General features: G+C 39.1%; 1 protein-coding gene across 1 annotated transcript; it reads left to right on the top strand.

Annotated features, from left to right (window-relative positions):
- Positions 1–1,271: 1,271 nt before the first annotated feature.
- LOC139187260 (olfactory receptor 9G19-like) lies at positions 1,272–23,324 on the top strand. Its single transcript, XM_070803267.1, is given in 4 exon segments — positions 1,272–1,462; positions 12,230–12,311; positions 22,364–23,130; positions 23,132–23,324. Coding segments are annotated over 4 exon segments (1,233 nt in total).
- The last annotated feature ends 101 nt before the right edge of the window (positions 23,325–23,425 follow it).

The following is a 23,425-nucleotide window of genomic DNA, read 5'->3' as shown; positions in this document are numbered from 1 at the left end:
CTCAGCTCTGTTTCAGTCAGCCTTTTCAGAAAACTGAGAGAGATGGTCTCGAGACTTGCTCCGACTCTTTGGTATTCAGTATTCAACTATTTGGTATTGTTTTAATCGATGATGGGCCTTTTGCAAGTAGCGTCAGCTCTTTTTAAAAAGAAAGTCAAGCTGAGCTAAGGGTGCACTTTGCTGTATCGCAGACATGGTGGGCCAGGTGAGGCCTCTGTAGGCTCCTGCTTTCCATGACGAGGGCCAGGGAGACGCCCTTCGCCACTCAGTTGCCGGATCTCAGCTGGAAGGGGCTGCCTTGCTTCTTCCTCTCCCTTTCACCAGGTGCCTGGAGGAACGGTCCCGGGCGCTCACACTTGGCCCGCCCTCTTTGCCAGAGGCAGGACCCTGTGTGCCAAGGGCGGCTTGCTTTCCACCCTGTCCTCTGAGGGCGCTTCTTTCTCTCCTGGCCTGTTGTCTTGGGAAGGATGTCCTTTTGTCTTCAGGCTTTGTGATCAAGTCATCTCCAGTTAGGACTGGCACCTGTTCCCTTCTTCGCGGGGCCTGGTGGCCTTTCTGAAGTCGCAGGTGGTCAGGAGCCCTCCAGTGTGTGTCACATCTGGTCAGTTGACCTGCCAGGCTGGGTGGTTCTACTGCTTTCTGAATTTCTAAGAATCTCTTTTTCTTTCTTAACGAGTTCTGCTGATTTATTTGACAATGTACGTAAGTACCATGTTCTCCTTGTGGTGTACGCTCTGTTCTGGTTTTTGTTTTTAATCAAATGCCTGTTTGGGAGGAGATGAACGTATTTAGTCTATTAGATTTGCGCTGCTGGAAATTTTTTTTTTAAAGTGTAACCTTGACTAGCTGTCTTATTATTGTTTATCCTGTAAGATTAGTCTATCAATTAAAGTTTGATAATTAATTGCGGAAAAAAAAAAAAAAAAAAAAACGATGTTAAAGCTATTCTTCATTTTCTCCCTTTGAGAAACAGTGTTGAGATTTCTTGTTACAATGCAAATGAATTTCAAATCCAGTCTCATGTTCACATATAGCATATTCCAAAAGATGATGAATCTCTAAACTGTGGAAGTTCACGTGGAGTTAGATAGTCATGTTGCAGCCTAGATGTCAGTAAAACGACAAGTCAGCTAAAGGTGCATATGTTTCTGATGAATGTGAAGATAGATTTGGGAGCCCAGGTGGACCTGTATTTGCCAGGAAATTTCACCAGACACAATATTCACCCCTTCCTGCCTGACTGCCTCTCCACAGACCTATCTTGCTGTACCATGGCCCTTATCCACAATGGGGCCATGGAGACAGTTGTTCAGGTTGCTGGATTAACCAGATTAGCATATGATGGCAAAGCAGAGAACGAAGCAGAGGATGTCGGGGTTAGTCTCCTTGTTGTCCTGTGGGGCAGGCCGTTAGAGCACTCTATGCAAACTGCCTTCCTTATTGTACCTGAGGAGGCTGCCAGGTCTGTGTGGCCAGCTTCCCATTTTTGTCCCAATATTTCTAGGCACCCTTCTACGTTGTACATTAATCAAAAATCTCTTTTCATTCAGCACTGTCCCCCTAGCAGAATGTCTGCTACAGAGTAGGTGCTAAGTAATATTTATTAAATAATATTTGTTCATAAACTAGCTAGTACTTTATATTATCATATTCATACTAACTTCAGTATAAAATCTTTTCTTTGTCCTTGCATGGCTAAGAAGGTTACTGACAATAGTTGGACTATTCATCGTAGTGAAAAATGTGGGGGGAAAAAACACCAAATATCCATTGACAAATGGATAATCAAAGTGATGTATTCATATAGTGAAAGTGCAAGTGAAATTCACTCAGTCCTGTCCGACTCTTTGCAACCCCATGGAATATACAGTCCATGGAATTCTCCAGGCCAGAATGCTTGATGGGGAGCTTTTCCCTTCTCCAGGGGATCTTCCCAACTCAGGGATTGAACCCAGGTCTCCCACATTGCAGGTGGATTCTTTACTAGCTGAGAAACAACGGAAGCTCAAAATACTGGAGTGAGTAGCCTATTCCTTCTCCAGAGGATCTTCCCAACCCAGGAATAGAACCGGGGTCTCCTGCGTTGCAGGTGGATATTCATATTGTGGAATATTATTCAGCCTTATAAAGGAATGGGATTCTGATACATGCTACATGAATGAAATTTAAAATATTCAGCTAAGTGAAATAAGCCAGACACAAAAGGACAAATATTGTATGACTCCACTTAGGTAAGGTACTTGTGCTAAGTCGCTTCAGTTGTTTCTGACTCTGTGTAACCTTATGGACTGTTGCCCGTCAGGTTCCCTCTGTCCATATGGGACCCTCCAGGCAAGAATACTGGAGCGGGTTGCCATTTCCTTCTCCAGGGGATCTTCCCAATCCAGGAAGCAAACCCGCATCTCCTGCATTGGCAGGCGAGTTCTTTACCATTAGCGCCACCTGGGAAGCTGCTGCTGCTAAGTCGCCTCAGTCCTGTCCGACTCTGTGCGACCCCATAGATGGCAGCCCATCAGGCTCCCCCGTCCCTGGGATTCTCCGGGCAAGAACACTGGAGTGGGTTGCCATTTCCTTCTCCAATGCGTGAAAAGTGAAAGTGAAGTCGATCAGTCTTGTCCGACTCTCCGCAACCCCATGGACTGCAGCCCACCAGGCTCCTCCATCCATGGGATTTAAGAGCAGTCAAATTCACAGAGATGGAAAATAGACTGTGGTCACCAGCAGGTAGGGGAGGAGACAGCATGGAGTTATTGTTTGTTAGGTTCAGGTTTTAGTTTCGAATGATGAAAAAATAATTCTGGAATTGGATGGGAGTAATGGTTGTATGATGGTATTATTTACTTAATGTCACTTATACATTGTCAACTATGTATAATGTCAATTATACATTGAATCGTTAAAATGACAATTTTATATATGTTTATGTTATTTTACTATGATTTTTAAAAAAGTTGATTGACAGGATTTGTACAGAATAAGTGTGTATGTTCTGCCTTAAAGAAGTATCCAGGTCTCTACCTTTTCTCTTAAAAAAAAAATCAAAAATTAAAAATGAGACCCTCAAAATGATTTTAAAATGGCTTTTATGAATTTAATCCTTAAAAGTACAAGCTTTGGGCTCAGATGCACCTGGCTAGAGATGGAATGATCAACTACTAAAATAATCATAATTCTCTGTTGAATATTTAAGCCCAATGAACTGTAACATTATGTCCTATGTATAAAACTATTTTTCAGCTACTACCAGTCTTAAACAAGTGTTTAAAAACCATGAAGATATTATTCTCTGGCTAAATATGTAGTAAAAAATAAAATGTTATACAGATGTTTTCAAAACACTAAACAAGGGGGAAAATTTTCAAACAAGGAAGATCAGAAATGAACCACCTAACTTAGTAGCAGTTATATTTGTGTGATGAGATCATTGAAAAAAAAATTATATTTCTGTGTTGTTTAAGCTTTTTATAATGAGTATGTCTCTATAATGTCTACTTAAAAAGGATCCTAGAATACCCTTAAGAATGTCCACTTAATTCTTTACTGTCCTTTTCAAGGATAGTAACTCTCCTTTTATTTATTTTTAACTGAAATTTGGATTTGAAAATAAGCCTGTTTAATATATTTATTATTCAGTATCAGTCAACAACAATGCTTTAAGCATTTCCTTGCTAGTTTATAGCCTTCCAATTTTTTTAAATTTAATTTTTTTTTTAAGCTTTACAATATTGTATTAGTTTTGCCAAATATTGAAGTGAATCCGCCACAGGTATACCTGTGTTCCCCATCCTGAACCCTCCTCCCTCCTCCCTCCCCATACCATCCCTCTGGGTCGTCCCAGTGCACCAGCCCCAAGCATCCAGTATCATGCATCCAACCTGGACTGGCAACTCATTTCATACATGATATTATACATGTTTCACTGCCATTCTCCCCAATCTCCCCACCCTCTCCCTCTCCCACAGAGTCCATAAGACTGATCTATACATCAGTGTCTCTTTTGCTGTCTCGTACACAGGGTTATTGTTACCATCTTTCTAAATTCCATATATATGAGTTAGTATACTGTATTGGTGTTTTTCTTTCTGGCTTACTTCACTCTGTATAATAGGTTCCAGTTTCATCCATCTCATTAGAACTGATTCACGTGTATTCTTTTTAATTAGCCTTCCAATTTTTAATTTACTATTTCTTGGTATAAAACACACATTCACCATTCTCATTTCATACTTTGATTTACCTGGTTTTAAACTTGAGAACTCTGTGGCATGGATTTTGCCCTTGATGAAGTACTTCTAAGGAAGTTTAGGAGATTCTGGGCTTGTGGACCCTTTGGTGGGAAAAGAAACAAACAACAGGAATAGAAGACAGGACTGGGGAAGTTAAATGACTATAATCTTTGCATAATTTTACTTGTAAAATTGAGATGAAACTAATACTCTGGCAAATGTGTAAGAGTTTATGTGGAAAGCCTGAGAGCATATGGACTGTTGAAAATCTTGAAAATACAGAACTGGTGATCTTGTCCAGGTAAGATTAAGAAGATATTGGTTTGGGAAGCTTACCGGATAGGAAGTCAAAGGGGAGAGTATCAGACTGAACTTTGTCATTAATTTTTCTTTAACCTCCAGAAGCTACCTTGCTCTGAGGAGGGCTTCATTTTCACATTTATAAAATAGACTTACAACTATTTCTGAGCAACAAAATAGGGCTTATTTACTAAAGTTAAAATACTATAGTTTTTTGGCCTTTATTGTTGCTATTAATAAAAATAACCAGAAAAATATAGTCTCTATCCTTAGGAAAGTCTCAATCGAATAATGCACGGCTAAAGTATAATGACTAAAATGTATGACAGAATTGTTAATAGTCATAAGAAGGAAACACAGGGTTTGATGAAGACTCAAAGGAAGGAAGGACAGAAGGAAGGAATATTCACTGTGCATTAGATTAGGCAGTAAATAATCATTGTGGAGGAGGTGACCTTTAAGACGGGCACTGAAGGTAGGATTTGGATGTCCAGCTGTGATGAGAGGAATAGCAGGTTAAGGGAATGACCCAAGGAGGGGCCTGGAGGTATGACAAACAGGGGGTCACATTTAGCTGAGATTATGGGAGAAGGCGATGTCACCCCACTCCAGTACTCTTGCCTGGAAAACCCCATGGATGGAGGAGCCTGGTAGGCTGCAGTCCATGGGGTCGCGAAGAGTCGGACACGACTGAGCGACTTCCCTTTCACTTTTCACTTTCATGCATTGGAGAAGGAAATGGCAACCCATTCCAGTGTTCTTGCCTGGAGAATCCCAGGGACGGTGGAGCCTGGTGGGCTGCCGTCTATGGGGTCGCACAGAGTTGGACACGACTGAAGTGACTTAGCAGCAGCAGCAGCAGCAGCAGCATGGAAACAGTAAAGTTGAGTGGTATGGGATATGAATAGAAGAATAGATGGAGTCATATTATGATCTAATTGGTTTAATGAGTTGTAACATTATTCTCTAGAAAGAGGCTAATTTATATCACATTAGGGCTACCCTGTTGGAAAGGTGGCTTTGTGTAGGATGGTCAGAGTGTCTAGAGGTGATAAGACCAGGTAGGAGCTAGTGCAATAGTCTGGATGAGAATAATAGTGATAATTAAGCAAGAATGAGAAGTAATATTTATTGAGCACTTACTATCTTCTAGGCACATTATATGCACTATCCCATGTAATTCCTTACTGTGAGTACCACTAACTTGCAGCTACACTTGAAGAAACAGAAACTCAGGGGTTTTAAATAACTTGCTCAAGATCAAGAGCTGGTGTTCCAACCTGAAAGTGTCCTCCTGAGGTACACACACTATTTTGTTTTTGTTTTTAATTAAGTTTTTATTTTGAGATAATTGTAGATGAAATAATGAGAAATATGAGAAATAAGTATGAGAAATAATACAGAGAGATCCTATGCACTTTTTTCTTAATTTTTCTAATGTAACATCTCCTGTGCTTCACCTACTTTACGTATCTACCCTCCTCCAAACCCCTGACAATCAGTGATCTTTTTCTGTCTGTATATTTCTGCCTTTTCTATAATGTCATGTAATGGGAATAACAAAATACATAGCTTTTGAAGACTAGGACCCACGTTCCTCAACTAGCAAAGACTTGGAATTACAGCCTTTCCTATATCTTCTGATTTTTATAAAGGAATTTAATCTTCCACCTTTGCCAGTTTTTGCTAAATGGGAATAAATTTTTCTTTTGTTTGTTTTGTAGGGCAAACAATCTATTTTAAAGAAACCAGATAACAATCAATAAACTTATAGTGCTAGAAAGAACCACCCCGCACCTTACGTTAATTTACAAAGTCATTGTGATTCCCCGGGGTCAGTTCTTCTTTGCTGCCTCACTGTATCAGGCCTCAAGAGCTACATTTCAGAGTTGAACACCAATTATCAACCAGGAAGTTTTCTTATTTAAAACTGTCTTTATTAATTAGTTCCTCTGAAACTTGTTTAGGAGTGAGGCAAATAATTTCTTTCAAGGTTAGTAATCGCCCATCTCTGAACACTCAATCAGTCTTAATAATGCCCAAAGCATCTTGTTAGAGAGATTAGTAAAAATGTTTGGTCTTGGAGTCTGTCTCACACTGGGATGAAAAACTTAAGTTAGTTTTTTGCTGTAATAGCTTCTCTGAGGATGTAACTACTGATTGCTCAGGTTTGAAACTCATTCAAAGTTTTTTTGAATCCCAGAAATGTTAGAAGTGAGAACTACCTTAGCAATAATCAGGGATGATCCTTCTGTTTGTGAGATGAGGGAACTAATAAAGAATTGATTGGCTTAAGGTCATGGAGATAGAAGTTAAATATTAAGAACTTGGTCCTCATGATGATTAGGGAGGTTACACCTTGTAGGGTCCCATGATATTATAAAAAACAGAGGAAAGAAGCAAGGAGGGAGGAAAATAAAGCTCAAATAACTAATCACACTGAAAGAGAATATTAAACATTTTATGATTAACTCATGACTATTCCCAAAGGGCATTCTATTAAAAAAGACAATCATATTCTTGTGGAATTTTAGAAATATGTGATAGAGAAGTAAAGGAGAATTTTAAAAAAAGAAAGTCAGTGCTTCCTAGTACTTTTTGACAGAGGCAGTAAGGGGAAGGAAATAGTCTTGAGAACTCAGGGAAATAATGACCCTTGCTCTCAATTAAATCAACTTTGCTTTCTTTTATGGCCAGCTTTTTTTTTTTTTTAAATGAATCTTTTCTCTGAGAGATAGTTGACTGGTATAATCTGCTGAATGGGTATAGCAAATAAATGCAAATATACTTTATATAGTTTCAATGCATGTAAACTTCGTATTTTGGAGCCCAAAAAGATAAAGTCTGACACTGCTTCCACTGTTTCCCCATCCATTTGCCATGAAGTGATGGGACCAGATGCCATGATCTTCATTTTCTGAATGTTGAGCTTTAAGCCAACTTTTTCACTCTTCTTTTTCATAATCATCAAGAGGCTTTTCAGTTCCTCTTCACTTTCTGCCATAAGGGTGGTGTCATCTGCATATCTGAGGTTATTGATATTTCTCTTGGCAATCTTGATTCCAGCTTGTGCTTTTTCCAGCCCAACATTTCTCATGATGTATTCTGCATATAAGTCAAATAAGCAGGGTGACAATATACAGCCTTGACGTACTCCCTTCTCTGTTTGGAACCAGTCTGTTGTTCCATGTCCAGTTCTAACTGTTGCATCCAGATTTCTCACGAGGCAGGTCAGGTTGTCTGGTATTCCCATGTGTTTCAGAATTTTCCACAGTTTATTGTGATCCACACAGTAAAAGGCTTTGGCGTATACTGTATACACACACATAAACACACTCAGAGGAAATGTATGACAGAACAAACATTATACTAGTTTAGGGGGAGGTCTTGAATTGATGAAGTAATTTTGAATAGGTATTACAAGGCATAACAATGGACAAAAGTGAGAGGATTGCAGTAAAAAGCCATGAGTAATTATGCAAAAAAGAAATATGGGTGGGCCCCTAATAGTCAACCCAAAATGGATTAGAGACTTAAATATAATACTTTATACTGTAAAAACTAGAAGAAAACATAGAGGGAAATATCCTTGACATTGGCAATGATTTTTTGAATGTGGCACCAAAAGCCCAGAATCAAAAGCAAAAATATACAAGTGGACTATATCAAAATGCTTCTGCACAGCAAAGAAAACTATTATAATGAAAAGACAACTTGTGTTTGGAAAAATATTTGCAAATATAGATCTGATAAGCAATTAATGTCCAAAACATTTAAAGATCTCAAACATCCTAGAAGTAAAAAATATCAAAGACGTTGATTTAAAAAATGGCCAAAGGACTTGAATAGACATTTTTTTCTGAGGAAGACATACAAATGACAAATATAAAAATATACTCCACATCACTTGTCATTAGGAAAGTGCAAATTAAAACCATAATGAGGTATGGACTCATACTTGTTGGAATGACTATTGTCAAAAAGACAAAAGATAACAAGTGCAGTCAAAGATGTAGAGAAAAAGGACCCTCATACATTTTGGCGAAGGAAAATTGTCATAGGCTTAATGGAATACAGTTTGGAGGTTTCTCTAAAAACAGAACTACCATATGATTCAGTAATTTCATTTCTGAATATGTATCCAAAGAAAATGAAATCAGTACATTGGACATTCTAAATGTCCATTGATGTATGAATGGATAAAGAAATTGTGATATATCTTTATCTATACCTATAATTTTAGAATGAAGGGAATCCTGTGTTTTGCAACAACATGGATGAATCTGGAGGATAGTGTGCTCAGTCACCGAGCACAATTGTGTCCAACTCATTGGGACCCCATCAGCCGTAGCCTGCCAGGCTCCTCTGTCCATGGGATTTCCCAGGCAAGAATACTGGAGTGGGTTACATTTCCTCCTTCAGGGGATCTTCCCGTCCCAGAGCTTGAACCCGTATCTCTTGTGTCTCTGGTATTGGAAGTGGATTCTTTATCACTAGTGCCACCTAGTAAGCCCCCAGAGGACATTATCTGAAGCAAATGAGCCAGGCATAAAAAGAGAAACACTGCAGGACCCCACTTACATGTGAAATCTCAAAAAGTCAAATTCATAGAAATGGTGAGTAGACCGGGGACAGGGAGGTGTGGGAAACAGGGAGATGTTGGTCAAAGTGTGTGAAGTTTCAGTTATGTAGGTTTGAATAAGTTTGAGAAACCCAAAGTGCTGCATGGTGATCATAGTTAATGGTTATATTATATTGGAAACTTGCTAAGAGAGTAGATCTCAGATGATCTCAACACAGGCACACACACACACACACACACACACGATGATGATGTGAGAAGGTGGATGTGTTAATTGGCTTGGATATAGTACTCATTGCACTATATATATATGTATGTATGAAAACACTGTGCTTTACTTCTTGCATGTGTGCTCAGTCATATCTGACTCAGGGCAAAAATCACTCAGTGTTCTTGGGGTTTGTGGTTTACAGAAGAGGCAGGAAAATAAACAACTGCAAATATACGTAAATTATTCAGCATAATAAATACTACAAAGTTAGGATTCTAGATTACAGATCCTCGGAAGGGTATGGATTCTATAAGTAACTAGGGCAGGAGAGCCTGGCTAAAGGACAGTGCTTCTTGTTGAACACATGTGTGAATACTTTAAGCACAGTATTATTTTTATACACCACAAGGCGGCAAGATTTACCCAACAAAAGCGTCTTTCCTTGTAATGCTGAAGTTGGACTGGGTTTTTTGACTATACACATATGGACACAAATAATAATATAGAAAAAAATTAAATCATTCATAAACACTGTCATTAATTATATTAATATGTTTATAGATAGAGGGAAATAATTCTTTTAAATTTCTATTAGAAGGCTATATTAATTCATGTCTGTTACTAAAAAGAGTCAAAATCCTTAAAGTATATAGAAGGACAATGAAAACTCCATTCAACCTACCCCTTTATGTTTAACCTGCTTCAGGTTCAACTGATGACCCAGAGGGATGGGATGGGGAGGGAGATGGGAGGGGGGTTCAGGATGGGGAACACATGTACACACATGGCTGATTCATGTCAATGTATGGCAAAAACCACTACAATACTATAAAGTAATTAGCCTCCAATTAAAATAAATAAATTAAAAATCATAACAAACAAAGAAAAATCACTTTCTTTCACCTTTTTATAGACTAATTTTAGTCTATAAATTAGTTATAAACTAAGTTTAAACTAAGGTTAAATTTAGTTTCAGGACAAAATTTATTGGAAAGTATAGAAGATAAATCCTTTTAACAATTTTTTTTTCTTTTTATATTTGTCTGCAAAAGAGTATTATAATGTTGTTGTATAGTCACTCAGCTGTGTCTGATTCTTTAGTGACCCCATATAGAGAGCCCACCAGGCTCCTCTGTCTATGGGATCGTCCAGGCAAGAATTCTGGGGTGAGTTGCCATTTCCCCCTCCAGGGGATCTTCTGACCAAGGGATTGAACCCGTGTCTTCTGCATTGGCAGGCAGATTCTTTACCACTGAACCACTTGGGAACGCTGGTGTTATAATATTTTCTTTCAATTACATTTCCATGATTCATTAAGTTATCCTTCTTGAAGGCAGGGACTACACGTTTGTTTGCTTTTGATTTTTAAAATCAGCAATGCCTATTTGTCTTACCAGTCATACATCTCTAATATTCTTGTCAGAGCACTACTTGATAAAATTTATGGAATTAGATAGGAGTTTCACATTACCAGAAAAACTGCAATTTATGAGATTTTATGCCATCTTCCCTAAAGGATACGAAAAGCACCTCAGTGTTCAAAATAAAGAAATCAAACAATATTAATATTAATTCTAAAATTATATACTATCTATTTTAAATAAGGTTCTAAACACTTTATGTGTTTTAACTTATTTTGCAAATTATTCATAGAATGCTTAAATACCGTTGCTATTTGCTGTTTTTTAAAACAATTTTACTTCTTAGAGAAATGCATATCTTATACACTTTTTATTTTAGTTATCTGAGGTTTAAGAAAGTTTCCCACTGCCCTAGGCAAGTTTTTATCTCTTTCAATTGTTTGAGGTTTGAGTGAGATAATATCTATAAAATTATCAACCCTGTGCCTGGAATTCAGCAAGAACTTGCCATAGTAACCATTCTTTTTATTAAGTGTTGAGAGTGGAGGACAGAGGTGGAGGGAATCCTGAGTTCTTGGTGTTGATGGTGCTTTGCACGTGTGTCTTTCTGAATCATGGTTTTCTCAGTTATATGTTCAGTACTGGTGATTCTATTTTTAGAAAAATTTTAAAGAATCTCCATACTGTTCTCCAAGTGGCTGTATCAATTTACATTCCCATCAACAATGCAAGGGAACTCCCTTCCCTCCACACCCTCTCCAGCATTTATTGTTTGCAGGTTTTTTGATGATGGCCATTCTGATCAGTGTAGATTGGCACCTCATTGTAGCTTTGATTTGCTTTTCTCCTGTATGGATGTGAGAGTTGGACTATAAAGAAAGTTGAGCTCAGAAGATTTAATGCTTTTGAACTGGAGAAGACTCTTGAGAGTCCCTTGGACTGCAAGGAGATTCACCCAGTCCATCCTAAAGAAGATCAGTCCTGGGTGTTCATTGGAAGTGCTGATGTTGAAGCTGAAACTCCAATACTTTGGAAATGTCATGCAAAGGACCAACTCATTTGAAAAGATCTTGATGCTGGGAAAGGTTGAAGGCAGGAGGAGAAGGGGACTCCCAACAGAGAATGAAATGGTTGGATGGCATCACTGACTCAATGGACATGAGTTTAAGTAAACTCTGGGAGTTGGTGATAGACAGGGAAGCCTGGCGTACTGCAGTCTATGGGTTCGCAGAGAGTCAGACATGACTGAGCGACTGAACTGAACTAAACAATTAGTGATGCTGAGCATCTTTTCCTGTGTCTCTTGGCCATTTGTGTTTTATTTAGACCTTTGGCCAATTTTTTGATTGGTTGTTTTTAGATAGTGAGTTGCATGAGTTCTTTGTATATATTGGAGATAAATCCTTGTCATTACCTTGTACGGAAGTGCACCTCATTGGGACTCACCATTACAAAGAACAGTGAGTGATTTATACTATTTTTGCAAGATGGTGGGGGAATGCCAAATGTTTTAGGCTAATTTTTGACTTGAATTGTGTGGCGTTACTAGAAACGTGCAAGGTGGAGTAGCTTGCAAAAATATTGCAAGCTCAAGGAACAGCGTGCTCAAATCCAAGGAGAGGCTTTTCCAGGTAATAAGACAGAGCTCTAAGGGTCTGCACCATTGAAAGCACGATTGTGATGACTAGCAGAAGATGTGACTGGGCAGGAAGGCCGTAATTTATGAGCCTTTTTGTGTCATGTAGGGAAACATGAACTCTTATCTTGTCAAGTTCCAAGACTGGTCCGAGGTTACTTAGAGGGACTGTGATTTACAGTAGGATCATAAACAGAACTGAAGTGACTTAGCAGCAGCAGCAGCATAAACAGAAACATTTTTCTTTGATTGAGGTTCTGTTTATAGAAGTGCAAATCAATCAGCCTTAATTTGTCCAGCCTTGTTCGGGGATCTCCTCTATTATGCAGCTCAGTTGGTAAAGAATCCACCTGCAATTCAGGACACCCCGGTTCGATTTCTGGGTCAGGAAGATCTGCTGGAGAAGGGACAGGCTACCCACTCCAGTATTCTCAGGCTTCCCTTGTGGCTCAGCTGGTAAAGAATCTGCCTGCAATGTGGGAGACCTGGGTTCAATCCCTGCATTGGGAGGATCCCCTGGAGAAGGGACAGGCTATCCACTCCAGTGTTCTGGCCTAGAGAATTCCATGGACTAGTCTATGGGGTCATAAAAAGTCTGACACGGCTGAGTCACTTTCACGTTCCTCTATTATGCAAGAGTATTTCATAAATTTAAGAACACAGTCAGTTATTATGACCTTTTTCCTTTTTCCTCTCCTTCCAAAAAATGGCCCCTGTGCCTGACATAGTTACACTTAAGCAGCTTTGCCCTCTTGCATTCTCTGAGTATATTAGTGTGACTTGCTTAGTTGTGTCTGACTCTGTGATCACACGGACTGTAGCCCACCAGGCTCCTCGTCAATGGAATTCTCCAGGCACGAATACTGGAGCTGGTTGCCATTTCCTTCTCCAGGGGATCTTCCTAATCCATGGATAGAACCTGGATCTCCTGCATTGGCAGGCAGATTCTTTATCATCTGAACCACCAGGGAAGCCTCATTCTCTGAGTGGTCCTTAGGGATCCTAGGCGCACAGTGACGTTTTCTGCCCCTTTGCCTTAGTTCTCCTTCATCCTTTGCTTCAAGATCAGGCATGTGTGGATGGCACTGAGGGGGTGTTTATATAGAGGAGGGCTCTCCTATCCCACCTGTAGTGGTGAAAGCCTCCAAGTCACAGCATAGGAGTGACACATAGGTTTTGCAGAGATTCTAACAGCACTTTTCTGACCAAGTACTATTTCCTCCTTTTTCTTTCCAGGACTCAGATATGAATACTTGAGTACATCATCAAAAGGCAATTTTTAAAAATTGACAAAAAGTTTTATATATTTAAGATGTATGACATGATGCTTTGATACACATATACACTAGAAAAATGATTATCACAAGCTAATTAACGCATTCATTACTTCATATAGTTACCATTTTTTTATGAGTGATAAGAGCACTGAAGATTTATTCTCTTAGCAAATTTCAAGTATATGATGTACTTGTTTTCTACAGCATTTTTTAAAAATTAGTTTTAACTGGAGGATGATTGCTTTACAGTGTTGTTTGTTTCTGCCATAAATGGACATGAAGCCGTCATAGATATGCCTCCATCGCCCTACTCTTGCACCTCCCTCTCCCTTCCCCACACCATCCCGCCTGGCCACCCCATCATGAATCCTCATCCCATCCCACCCCGTCCCTGTAGGTTGTCACAAAGCCCCACACCCCTTTATCTTGTCACAGAGCACTGGGTTGAGCTACCAATGTCATACAACAGATTCCCACTGGCTGTCTATTTTGCATATGGTAATGCATATAGGAATGTATATACTGCCATGCTCCCCTCTCAATTCGCCCCACCCCCTCCTGCCAACACTGTGTCCACCGGTCTGTTCTTGATGCCTGTGTCTCTGCTGCTGCCTGCAGAGATACAGAGGAGCCTGGGGGGATCCAGTCCATGGAGTCACAAAAAGCTGGACATGGCTGAGCGTCTGAGCACATAAGTTCATCAGTACCATTTTCCTAGAGCCCATCAGTTCAGTCGTTCAGTCGTGTCTGACTCTTTGCAACTGCATGAATCACAGCACACCAGGCCTCCCTGTCCATCACCAACTCCCAGAGTCCACCCAAACTCATGTCCATCGAGTCAGTGATGCCATCCAGCCATCTCATCCTCCGTCGTCCCTTTCTCCTCCTGCCCGTAATCTCTCCCAGCATCAGGGTCTTTTCCAATGAGTCAGCTCTTTGCATGAGGTGGCCAAAGTATTGGAGTTTCAGCTTCAGCATCAGTCCTTCCAAAGAACACCCAGGGCTGATCTCTTTTAGAATGGACTGGTTGGATCTCCTTGCAGTCCAGGGGACTCTCAAGATTCTTCTCCAACACCACAGTTCAAAAGCATCAACTCTTTGGCGCTCATCTTTATTCGCAGTCCAACTCTCACATCCATACACGACCACTGGAAAAACCATAGCCTTGACTAGACGGACCTTTGTTGGCAAAGTAATGTCTCTGCTTTTGAATATGCTGTCTAGGTTGGTCATAACTTTCCTTCCAAGGAGTAAGCATCTTTTAATTTCATGGCTGAAGTCACCATCTGCAGTGATTTTGGAGCCCCAAAAAATAAAGTCTGTCACTGTTTCCAAAGTTTCCCCATCTATTTCACATGAAGTGATGGGACCAGATGCCATGATCTTCGTTTTCTGAATGTTGAGCTTTAAGCCAACTTTTTCATTCTCCTCTTTCACCTTCATCAAGAGGTTTTCTAGTTTCTCTTCCCTTTCTGCCATAAGAGTGGTGTCATCTGCATATCTGAGGTTATTGATATTTCTCCGAGCAATCTTGATTCCAGCTTGTGTTTCTTCCAGTCCAGCATTTCTCATGATGTACTCAGCATAGAAGTTAAATAAGCAGGGTGACAATATACAGCCTTGACATACACCTTTTTCTATTTGGAACCAGTCTGTTGTTCCATGTCCAGTTCTAACTGTTGCTTCCTAATGTGCACATAGATTTCTCACAGGCAGGTCAGGTGTTCTGGTATTCCCATCTTTTTCAGAATTTTCCAAAGTTTATTGTGATCCACACAGTCAAAGGCTTTGGCATAGTCCATAAAGCAGAAATATATATTTTTCTGAACTCTGTTGCTTTTTGATGATCCAGGGGAGGTTGGCAATTTGATCTCTGGTTCCTCTGCCTTTTCTAAAACCAGCTTGAACATCAGGAAGTTCATGGTTCATGTATTGCTGAAGCCTGGCTTGGAGAATTTTGAGCATTACTTTACTAGCATGTGAGATGAGTGCAATTGTGTGGTAGTTTGAGCATTCTTTGATATTGCCTTTCTTTGGGATTGGAATGAAAACTGACCTTTTCCAGTCCTGTGGCCACTGCTGAGTTTTCCAAATTTGCTGGCATATTGAGTGCAGCACTTTCACAGCATCATCTTTCAGGATTTGAAAGAGCTCAACTGGAATTCCATCACCTCCACTAGCTTTGTTTGTAGTGATGCTTTCTAAGGCCCACTTGACTTCACATTCCAGGATGTCTGGCTCTAGGTCAGTGATCACACCATCGTGATTATCTGGGTCATCAAGATCATTTTTGTACAGTTCTTCTGTGTATTCTTGCCACCTCTTCTTAATATCTTCTGCTTCTCTTAAGTCCATACCATTTCTGTCCTTTATCAAGCCCATCTTTGCATGAAATATTCCATTGGTATCTCTTACTTTCTTGAAGAGATCTCTAGTCTTTCCCATTCTGTTGTTTTCCTCTATTTCTTTGCACTGATAGCTGAGGAAGACTTTCTTATCTATCCTTGCTATTCTTTGGAACTGTGCATTAAGATGCTTATATCTTTCCTTTTCTCCTTTGCTTTTCACTTCTCTTCTTTTCACAGCTATTTGTAAGGCCTCCCCAGACAGCCATTTTGCTTTTTTGCATTTATTTTCCACGGGGATGGTCTTGATCCCTGTCTCCTGTACAATGTCATGAACCTCCATCCATAGTTCATCAGGCATTGTCTATCAGATCAAGTCCCTTAAATCTATTTCTCACTTCCACTGTATAATCATAAGGGATTTGATTTAGGTCATACCTGAATGGTCTAGTGGTTTTCCAAACTTTCTTCAATTTAAGTCTTAATTTGGCAATAAGGAGTTCATGATCTGAGCCACATTCAGCTCCTGGTCTTGTTTTTGCTGACTGTATAGACCTTCTCCATCTTTGGCTGCAAAGAATATAATCAATACGTATGCATTAATATGCAATGCTTGTTTTCCCTTTCTGACTTACTTCACTCTGTATAGCAGGCTTTAGGTTTATTTATCTCCATAGAACTAACTCAAATGTATTGCTTTTAGTGACCGAATAATATTCCATTGTGTATAGGTACCACAGCTTTTTTATCCATTCATCTGTTGATGGACATCAAGGTTGCTTCCATGTCCTGGCTATTGTAAATTGTGCTGCAGTGAACATGGGCTACGTGTGTACTTGCACTATTATTTATTACAGCCATCATACTGTACATTGGATCCTCAAAGCTTCTGGATCTTTAAACTGAAAATCTGTCCTCTTGGACCAAAGTCTTCCCACTTGCAGCACTGCCCAGTCCATGGCAACCACCGTTGGATTCTACTGTTTTGATTTAACATATAAGTGATATTCTGCAGTATTTTTTTCTGCCTCTGGATCTTTCATTTTGCAATATGCTCTCCAGGTTTATCCCGATAGCAAGGTTTCCCTCTCGCTTATGGCTGAATAATAATAAACTTGATCCACAATGTTCTACAAACCAGCCCTGTCTGCTCCCATGTTCTGGGATCAGATTTGGACAATTAATCTCTTTTTCCCTCCAAGGTTGTGTGTTGTCCAAGGATGCTCTCTAGTTCTCTGTGTAAATTTGCATTTATGTGCCCACATTTGTGTTATCCTTATACTTCGTGAAATAGCAAGAATTAAAATAGGCACACAGCCTAAGCTTACCCATAGTCATACCTGTTTCAATTCTGGAGGAAATGAGGAAACAATGTGATATGTTTTAAAGCACTGGAGTAAAAATATGACACAAGATTCTAGAGAATTATTAGAGCAGCTGTGAGGAGGAAGGATTCAAGGCAGGAGTAATCAGGACCCAGAAGTTTAGTGCCAGCACAGTAGTCTAAGCATGAAGCATGTGGCAGACAGATGGGGAGGGTGTTTTTGAGATAATGAGTTGCAGTAGGTTTAACAAGAGATGTAGGAACTGAAAACTGAAAGAAAGAATAGATATAAGAGAAAATTCTGGGGAAAAATCAGACAAAACCTGCTGTTTTTGTGTAGATAGTCTACTTGGATTTCCATATAGGATATTGTATAAGCTGGCAAAAAACAGCCCCTCCCCTCCAGTTGGGGAAATAGAAGTAAAAGCAGTTCCATTTATAAATTTTTAATATATTATTATAAGCTGTTATGAAATTATGAAAGCAATCTCCAGCAAGATTTTTTTTTTTTAATTTGGAATGTCTACAGACAGTGTGCTTGTGTATGCTCAGTCATGTCTAACTCTTTGTTAGACAAAGACTAACAAACAGTCTCCATGTTCTGTAGCCTGCCAGGCTCCCCTGTCCATGGGATTCTCCATACAAGAATAGTGGAACGGGTTGCCATGCCCTTCTCCAGGGGATCTTCCCAACCCGGGAATGGAACCCAGGTCTCCTGCCTTGCAGGCAGTTTCTTAACTGGCTGAGCCATGGGCTACAAACAATTCTCGAGCATTGATTGTGTGCTGATGATTCTTTGGCTATTCCTTTCTGCCAAACTTTATCACAAATGCAGGAATGGAAGTCACAAAGCTGAAGGGTTTTACAGATCAACTGTAAATTATATTCATGATGAGAGTTCTCTTCCTACTTCATCCCAGAGAGATAACTGGCATTAAAATTGGTCACTTGACACCAGGACAGCACATGGCATGTTCTTTGCTTTTAGCAGCAAATCCCAAAGGGATTCTCAGGCTTATATTTTCTCCCAGTATTGTTACCTTTGGAAACAGGATTCCTGTGAAGTGAATAGAAGGCATTTTTTGTTCTAAGGTAATATAAAAAAAAATTTGGGCTTTAGTTGAAATTCAAGTGAGGAAAGTATTTATAATCCACAAAGAAACTACCTTGTTGAGCTGACCAGGCAAAAAAGGTCAGTAAATCACCATGTGGGTAAAAACAAAACACTTTACAATATAATCAAATCATAATATAATTCCATTTCATGAAATACAGTAAGGTTTTATTTCCTATAGTTATAATGGATGAAGAAAACTGAAAGAAAGAAGTGAAGTTGCTCGGTTGTGTCTGACTCTTTGCAGTCTTATAGACTGTAGCCTGCCAGGCTCCTCCATTCATGGGATTTTCCAGGCAAGAATACTGGAGTGGGTTGCCATTTCCTTCCCCAGGGCATCTTCTCGACCCAGGGATCAAAATGTGGTCTCCCACACTGCAGACAGGTTGAAATGCCTTCAAATGTCTTTTGTTTCATTCTTTTTCTCTTTTTCAGTGAAACAGATAATTAGTCGTATACTTTATGGATGTTTTTTTTTCTCATAAACCCTGAGTAGCTGCATGCAGCTCTCTGTGGCCCAGTGTCTCCTTTTATCTTGTAGTAAGCTGATCCATCCTTAATGTTGGTAAGAGTATAGAAATACTAATATTGGCCAATATTTTCATGACTTTGAAATGTTTCTTTTTATATGTTCTGAAGTTCATGGGATAGAAGCTCTTTAAGAGAAAGAGCAAAATTTTATATGTCTATCAATCTAGTTCTATGTATATTTATATCTTTGTCTATATTTATACCTATTTCCATATATAATATATCCATCGATACTTGTAGTTCTATATATATTTCACTTTTCTTTTTTGACATCTAAGATTTATGTATAAAATATAGATATAGATGAATATGTTTAGGCATTTCTTTGGGATCATATTATGCTATTATAACTATAACTCAAGAAGTACCTGATTAAATTATCAAACTGAATGACACAGATTGCAAACACATTAAAACAGAAGAGGACTGGGAGATCACAAAGACCTCAGCTTCTTTTGGATAGCCAGCCCCAAAACTGTCTACCTCTTAAATCGGTCTCCTGATAATGAGTGATGTGGAGAGATATTTTGTGGGAAGAAAGTTTCTGAGTGTTCCTTCTAACAAGGCATGCAGCCAGATTTAAGTCTAAGAATTAATGGCAAGTAAGGGTATCTCAAAAATCTCTCTTTTGTGTCTTTATATATATAAGACTATTGTGTAATATATTATGAGGGCTTCCCTGGTAGCTCAGTGGTAAAGAATCGGCCTGCAGTGCAGGAGATGCAGGTTTGATTCTTGGGTTGGGAAGATCCCTTGGAGGGGGACATAACAACCCACACCAGTATTCTTGCCTGGAGAATTCCATGGACAGAGGAGCCTGGCAGGCTATAGTCTGTGGGGTCACAAAGAGTTGGACACGATTGAGTGACTAACACTTTCACTAAAGTCTCACTGAATTGAGAAGGTAGGTGAGAAAATAAAGCTTTAGAGGTTATCATTTTATTTCAAATGGCAACAACCAACTCAGATCAGAATCCAGATTTCTTGATTCTTGATCTTAAGCAGCTTCCAGGAAGATGCTTTGTTAAAAAGGATCATGGCTCCTGGCACTCCTGAAATTCTAAAAGAACTGAAACATTACTTACTCCAATCCTCGTTTGCTTTTTCTGAATAAATTCTACTTTGATAATAAATGTAGCATTAACATTTTTAATTAAAATTATGGATTTCATTCATCAAAAAGATACAGTTCCAGAAGAGCAATTATTTATATTTTTAAGCTTAAGTCCATTACCTAAATCTTCCCAGGTGGTGCAGTGGTAACGAATCTGCCTGCCAATGCAGGAGATGTAAGATATGCAGGTTCCATCCCTGGGTCAGGAAGATCCCCTAGAGAAGGAAATGGCAACCCATTCCAATATTCTTGCCTGGGAGATTCCATGGACAGAGGAGCCTGGCAGACTACACAGTACGTGGGATAACAAAGAGTCAAATACAACTGAGTATGCACACTCATGCACACACACACACGCACTCATCACCTAAAAATATATATTTTATTTTTTCTTGGGTATAAGAGGTTTTGAAAGCCTTGGCTCTAATAGCAGAAATATATCCATGCCTGTTCAGAACCCTGAAAATCCTAATTTAGCCCTTTTTTGATTGTGCTAAGTGGTGTTATGTTTCTTTCAAGTTGTACCATAGACAAGCCGAGATGGTCCTTCCCCCATTGCTGGCGGCAGAAATGCTTCTACTTTCAAAGGAAGAAGACTATTAGAGGTTGACTTCTATAATTTCATGTATTAAATGATCATAAACTGGGTGGCGTAAAGCAGCAAAAATTTATTCTCTCATAGTTCTGGAGCTCAGAACTCAAAGGCAATGGATTAAAGTCAGGGTCATGATCCACCCAGAGGCTCTAGTGGGGCTTCTCTTTCTTGTCTCTTAGGCTTTGTGAGGTTGCTGGCATTCCCTGTGGTCGTATCACTCTGAACTCTGCTTCTCTGGTCACACTGTTCCTTCGCTGGGTCTGTAGTCAAACCTCCCTCTACCTCCTTTCTACAAGGATATTTGTGGTTGGATTTAGGGCCCACCCTGATTACTTTCTTATTTCAAAATTCTTAATTTTTAACTTAATTATCCTTTCCCATAAAGTACATCCCCATGTACCAGCAATTAGTAAAACACTAATTTGAAAAGATACGTGCATCTCAATGTCCCCAGCAGCACTATCTACAAAAGACAAGATATGGAAGCAATGCAAGTGCCCATCAACAGATGACTGGGTAAAGATGTAATATACGTATGTACATAGCAGAATATTGCGAGCTACAAAAATTAATGAAAGTCTGCCATTTACAGCAATGTAGATTAATCTAGAAAATAGTGAAGTAAAATGAAGATAAATACTGTATGACATCACATATGTAGAATTTGAGAAGTAATGCAAATGAATATATGCAAAATAGAAATAGACTTACAGCTACAAGAAACAAACTAGTGGCTACCAATGGGGAAACGAAGGTAAAGGGACAAATTAGGGATATGGGATTAAGAGATACAAATTACTATGTATAAATAGATAAGCAACAAAGATACAACGTATAGCACAGAGAATCATAGCAAGTATCTTGTAATAACTTTAATAGAGTATAATCTGTAAAAATGCTGAATCATTATGCTGTACACTTGAAATTAATGTAATAATGTAAATCATCTAAACTTCAACTTTAAGAAAAAGAACTTGAACATCTTAATGGGCCATATTCTGCTGACCACGTTCCCCCAAATCATTCAGTTTGATAAGTTTAGTTTTTGTTTTTAATTCTCATTTCTATAGGAAATTAAACCACATTTTGAACACAATTATCCATTGATTAATATTTTCACTTCCTTTCAGCATGCATTTGAATGTCATACATACATAGATATGGTTTCAAATTCCTATTCTCTAAGTAAACCTATTGTATTATTCAAGTTATACATTTTATTATTCATTTTTAAACTTTATTTTTAGCTATTTTATTAGTTTTGTGGATAAAGAATTAAAATATAAGTATGGCCTTCAAAGAAATTAGCATAAATGCACTTTCAAGGTTATTCCAAAGTGTGACCAGGCTAATAAAAGTATGCTTCTTCTGGTAATTCATTAGCAAAAACAAAGATTAAGAGCTCAAATGCAAACTCCCTTTTTTATGTCTTCCACGTGCTCCCCAATCACTCTAGCTGCAAACAGAAAAGAAGATAAACAAATCACCATCTCTCAAAAGGAGAATGATTAGAAAAAAATGTATGGTGACAAACTATATTATGTTCATAATCTGGTCTTTCAAGGCAGCATAGAAAAATTTAACAGTTTTCTAACAGGAATAATTTCTAGTTCAGCATAAACAATTTTTTTTTAGTGAACATGGTATATGCATTATTTGAGTATTTAAACAATCTAAAATGACATATAATGGGGAAGCTGATAACATCAATACCTTAAATCATGACATATTGATCATTTTTTTACAGAAAGGAATGAAAAAAACTCAGATTCAATGGATGAAAAAAAAATATACCGTGGTGAAGGAGTTCATACTTTTAGGATTTATGACAGACCCATGGTTACAGAGAGTTCTTTTTTATATCTTCCTCATCATATATATCAGCAGTCTTTTAGGGAACATCACCCTGATTTCTCTGATCTGTGCTGATTCTCGGCTCCACACACCCATGTATTTCTTCAATGGGAATCTTTCATTCCTGGATCTCTGGTATGCTTCCGTCTATGCCCCCCAAATCCTGATGACCTGCATCTCTGACGACAAGTGCATCTCTTTTGCTGGCTGCCTAGCTCAGTTCTTTTTATCTGCTGGACTGGCCGACAGCGAGTGTTACCTGTTGGCTGCCATGGCTTATGACCGCTGTGTGGCCATCTCTAACCCGTTACTTTACTCCCAGGCCATGTCCCCAAATTTATGTACCAGTCTTGTTGCGGCTGCCTACTTTAGTGGCTTTGTGAACTCAACTGTCATCACCAGTGAAACATTTACCTTGAGCTTCTGCAAGAACAACGTCATTGATGATTTCTTCTGTGACCTGCCCCCCCTTGTCAAGTTGGCCTGTGATGTGAAGGAAAGCTACCAAGCTGTGCTGTATTTCATACTTGCTTCCAACGTCATCACTCCTGCCGTGCTTATCCTTGCCTCCTATTTCTTCATCATTGCTGCCCTCTTGAAGATCCGCTCCACCCAAGGCTGCTTGAAGGCCTTCTCCACCTGTGGCTTTCACTTGACAGCTCACCTTGTACTATGTATCAATTCTCTTCATTTACTCCTGGCCAAGTACCAGCTATGCCCTGGAGAGGGAAAAAGTGGTGTCTGTGTTCTACACAGTGGTGATTCCCTTGTTGAATCCCTTGATCTATAGCTTAAGAAATAAAGATGTTAAAGATGCCTTGAGGAAAATGTTAGATAGAGCAAAGTTTCTTTAGCAAAGGCTTTGGTAAACAGTAGGTATAATGGTCATCTGAGTTAAATTCACCAATTCCAGTCCATTTTAGCTCACTGATTCCCAGAATGTCGACGTTCACTC

The sequence above is a fragment of the Bos indicus genome, chromosome 15 (genome assembly GCF_029378745.1).
Source record: "Bos indicus isolate NIAB-ARS_2022 breed Sahiwal x Tharparkar chromosome 15, NIAB-ARS_B.indTharparkar_mat_pri_1.0, whole genome shotgun sequence".
NCBI classification, from domain to species: domain Eukaryota; kingdom Metazoa; phylum Chordata; class Mammalia; order Artiodactyla; family Bovidae; genus Bos; species Bos indicus.
This window is presented reverse-complemented; position numbering and strand designations above follow the sequence as displayed.